Source organism: Urtica dioica, chromosome 5, assembly GCF_054948205.1.
Source record: "Urtica dioica subsp. dioica isolate 48M chromosome 5, U.dioica_male_clone48M_v1_H2, whole genome shotgun sequence".
NCBI classification, from domain to species: Eukaryota; Viridiplantae; Streptophyta; class Magnoliopsida; order Rosales; family Urticaceae; genus Urtica; species Urtica dioica.
In genome coordinates this window covers 4,604,170-4,607,727 of record NC_142760.1, presented here as the reverse complement: position 1 = coordinate 4,607,727, position 3,558 = coordinate 4,604,170, and the positions used below count along the sequence as shown (strand labels likewise).

The 3,558-nt window shown below is 37.6% G+C and overlaps 1 protein-coding gene across 1 annotated transcript; it reads right to left on the bottom strand.

Annotated features, from left to right (window-relative positions):
* Positions 1–1,343: 1,343 nt before the first annotated feature.
* LOC149394935 (putative xyloglucan endotransglucosylase/hydrolase protein 23) lies at positions 1,344–2,502 on the bottom strand. The gene is made up of 3 exons (XM_089615816.1): positions 2,191–2,502; positions 1,905–2,098; positions 1,344–1,818 (listed from the first exon to the last, which is right to left on the bottom strand). Exons 1-3 carry the CDS (start codon positions 2,461–2,463, stop codon positions 1,440–1,442), a joined length of 846 nt encoding a protein of 281 aa, XP_089471942.1. The 5' UTR covers positions 2,464–2,502; the 3' UTR covers positions 1,344–1,439.
* Between the last annotated feature and the right edge of the window lie 1,056 nt (positions 2,503–3,558).

Below are 3,558 nucleotides of genomic sequence, written 5' to 3'. Positions count from 1 at the left end.
TTCTACGAAATTAAGAATTGCAACAATAATTTCCAGAATGATGAAAAACCGTAAACAAAAGGATTTCAATAAAAGGAATTATAGCTCAGATGCAATTCTTGTTACATTACGTTAAATAAATAAATAAAAAATAATCCTAATAATCTAACAAACAATGCTTGCTCTGATACCACTTGATCGAAAACTTATATACTAATAATATTCTAAGAATCAACATGTTATTAGATTATTAAGGATTAAAAGAATACCTGGATCCATCTTGGTCGATCACCACTTGATGCGGAATAACTTCGATGATCGATGGTCGGACGAACACGAGCCGAGTGGTACATGATCTTCCTTTGCAAAATCACTTTATTCCTCCGACGAGAAAACTGAAAGTATAACTCTCTATGGGAAGAGTATAGACAATTTTTATTTGCATTGGGGACCATAACCAAGTGTGAGCCTTTATATAATTTTCTAAGGAAACCCATAACTCACTTAATTAATATTATTTAGTATCTGCTCATTTATTCCATATCAATTACATAAATTTATCAATATTCATTTCCAAATAAAACCACAAATTAATAACTATCATAATTATAGAAATATAACAGCTCATTAAAAGGAAATAATTTCCAAACACTTCATGCCAAGCTTTGTGGTTGAGAAGTCTATTCAGTGAGTTGATCGGCGACGAACCTAAGCCGATAACTCTCTATGTCGACCACAAGTCATCGATTAGGTTGATGAAGAATCCAGTGTTCCACAGACTTAGCAAACATATTGACACGGGCTTTCATTACATGTGCGAGTGCGTGGAGAGAGGAAAAATCAGTGTAGAGATTGTGTGCACTATGGAGCAAGGAGCTAATATTCTCACCAAGGCCCCGGTAAGGATTAAGTTCGAGAAGATGCGAGAACTGCTCGGTGTGAAAAATCTCGAACCAAGTCAAGATTAAGGGGGATAGTGCGATTTGTAACCTTGGTCGACGTGTGTTTTATTATTTGATTTTGTTTGTTTTATTTTATAGCAACGTGGTGCATATCGTGGTATTATGGTATTAGATCTTGCAGACAAGTACGTAGGAAGTGGAGCGATGTTTTTTGTGGATCATGGGTTAAATTTGTAGTTTAAATTTTGATTTTTACGTGCTGAAATTGTAACGTACCCCAAATGTTCGAAAAAAATACAAAACCAGAAAATTGTCCCAGTTTTGCCTCTCTTTTCTTTGCGAGAAGTACAAATACTCAGTGTGTTTGTCTTATGTTATTCTCTGTTTTGTGCAACGACCTTGATAAGAAAACCAACATATGTGTCTAAATGGGAATTCATGCACATGGGAGGGAGTTGGAAGTATAGGAATAAAAGAATAATATGATTAAAAGAATGGAAGAAACAATATACATAAGTGTGTGTAGTATACATAAACGAGAGTAATGATGGAGATTAGTTAGGCAACGGTGCACTCAAGAGGGAAGCCTTGGGGGAATCTTTTGGCATCGGTGCAGTAATTGTAAATCATGTAGTTTTTCTGAACCCGTTTGATGTTGGCGTCACCAGCTGAGTCCAACCTCTGAGAGAACCACGAATTCGCAGCGGGGCACGAAGACGCCCCCGAAGACCAAACGCAAGCATCGGCTTTGAAGTTTCTGTACGAAGCCGTGAACGGCGCTTTGCTCCAATCCGTCTTTACCAAACCGCCCCTCGTCGCCCAGTCGTCCGCGTTCCACAGGCTCGAATGTATTCTCATCGCTTGGTCTTTCGGGTACGGAACACCCTTCGACTCCAAGTTCCTGAACTTCCTTATCGGAGTCCCATCCACCGAGAAGCTGATGAAACACGCATTCATATGAGCCATTATTTATGACTTAGATTGTTCACACCTTTCATGTATATGAGAGGCAATAATACTTACACAATGTGCTGAGGGTTCCATAGGATGGAATATGTGTGGAAATCGGCTGTGGGGTCGAACCACAGGAAGAACTGTTGCTCTCTGTTGCCTTTGCCTTGGCTGAACACGTTCGTGTGAAGAACGTAAGGGTCTCCGCTCAGATTCCCCAGAAACTCGAAGTCAATCTCATCCCAGTTCGACCCTTTCGACGACAACTGAAATACAAGAGACATAGACGTAAATAAATAAAAAAAGACTAATACTGGCGAAATGAAAAAAAAGAAGAGAAGAATCAAAATAAGCTTACGTAGTAGGCAGTGACGGTGCCGGCGGAGTTGCCGGGGACGAGCTTGATTTGCATGTCAATCTGACCGAACAAATACTCGTTCTTTGACTCAAACCCAGACCCAGAAGCCTTGTCCAGAGACAGACTCAACAGCTCTCCGTTGTTCACTATCTTTGCTCTCCCATCGCCCCAAGTGACCCTCAAATCTCTGTTCATGTCGATTGCACCACAAACCACTATCCCAGCCACTAATAATGACAGTACGATGAAGCTGAATAAAGAAACAGAAGCCATTGATATGTATTGTATGTATGTATTTTTGTTTAATTTGTGTGAGTTGAAGAGTAGAGATATGAGATGGTATTTATATACATGGCCGTGAAGTAGAAGTGGAAGGTTCATTCGTGGACTCCTAAGCTAACAATACGCTGTGGCCAGCTTGTTTATGTTTTACTTCCAGTTGTTAATTGAGAAAAAGAAAAACTAAGATTGATAATTTTTTTTAATTCTACGAACTGCATGGGACGCGGTTTTGGTGACTTTACAGTCGGTTACCAAATTGTGTCGTGTCGTTTCTGGGTAGCTGATTTTGTGGGGTCCCACTCTCCTCTATAATTCGAGGAAAGGCACCGCCTTCTTTCTATATCGCAACAGTGTCACCGCCCATAAAGTCTAGTTTTGTTTTACCAACTTTATATATTACAGGAGATTAAACTGTACATCTACTTAGTTTTTAAATTATAAAATTATTTAAAAATTAGTTCAATTATAGACTTTGTAACTTATAACGACAATCTTATCTGCCTATTTAACTCGGCAAACAAATTAAGCGACACATCCACAACAATTCAAAGTAAAAGAACTTTCCTATAGGAAACATATTGGAATGGGATTGCTGATAAATAGGAATATTGTAAATTAGCTAATCTTTGGTAAATATTTTGTAAATATCCAACTTGCATACGTGGCAGCCTATTAACTGCCTATTTTTTACATGTTTGCCCTTAATAATTTCAGCCAAGATTTTAAATTAATTAGGCAGTTATTTTTTTAAAAATTTGAATCAAATATTCAAACAAATTAGGCAAGTTTTCAAACATGGAATTTGAATTTTTCAGCAGATTTTGAAAGTTCCAGCCGTATGTTTCTAGTTGATTTGGTTTCTATTTTCGGTTAATAGTATTAAATTACAATCTTTCATTATTTTCCATTTATTGAAAATCTGATATTTATTTTGGCCGCATTTTTCCTGATCCTTTTTTTTGGCCGCCAATTATACATTCAAATTGTATTCCCTTCAGCGTGTTTGATAATTCCAGATTGTTGAACGTCCAAATTTCTTTCTCACTGTTTTTCATAACCGTCTATTCACCATGGCACAAGAACATA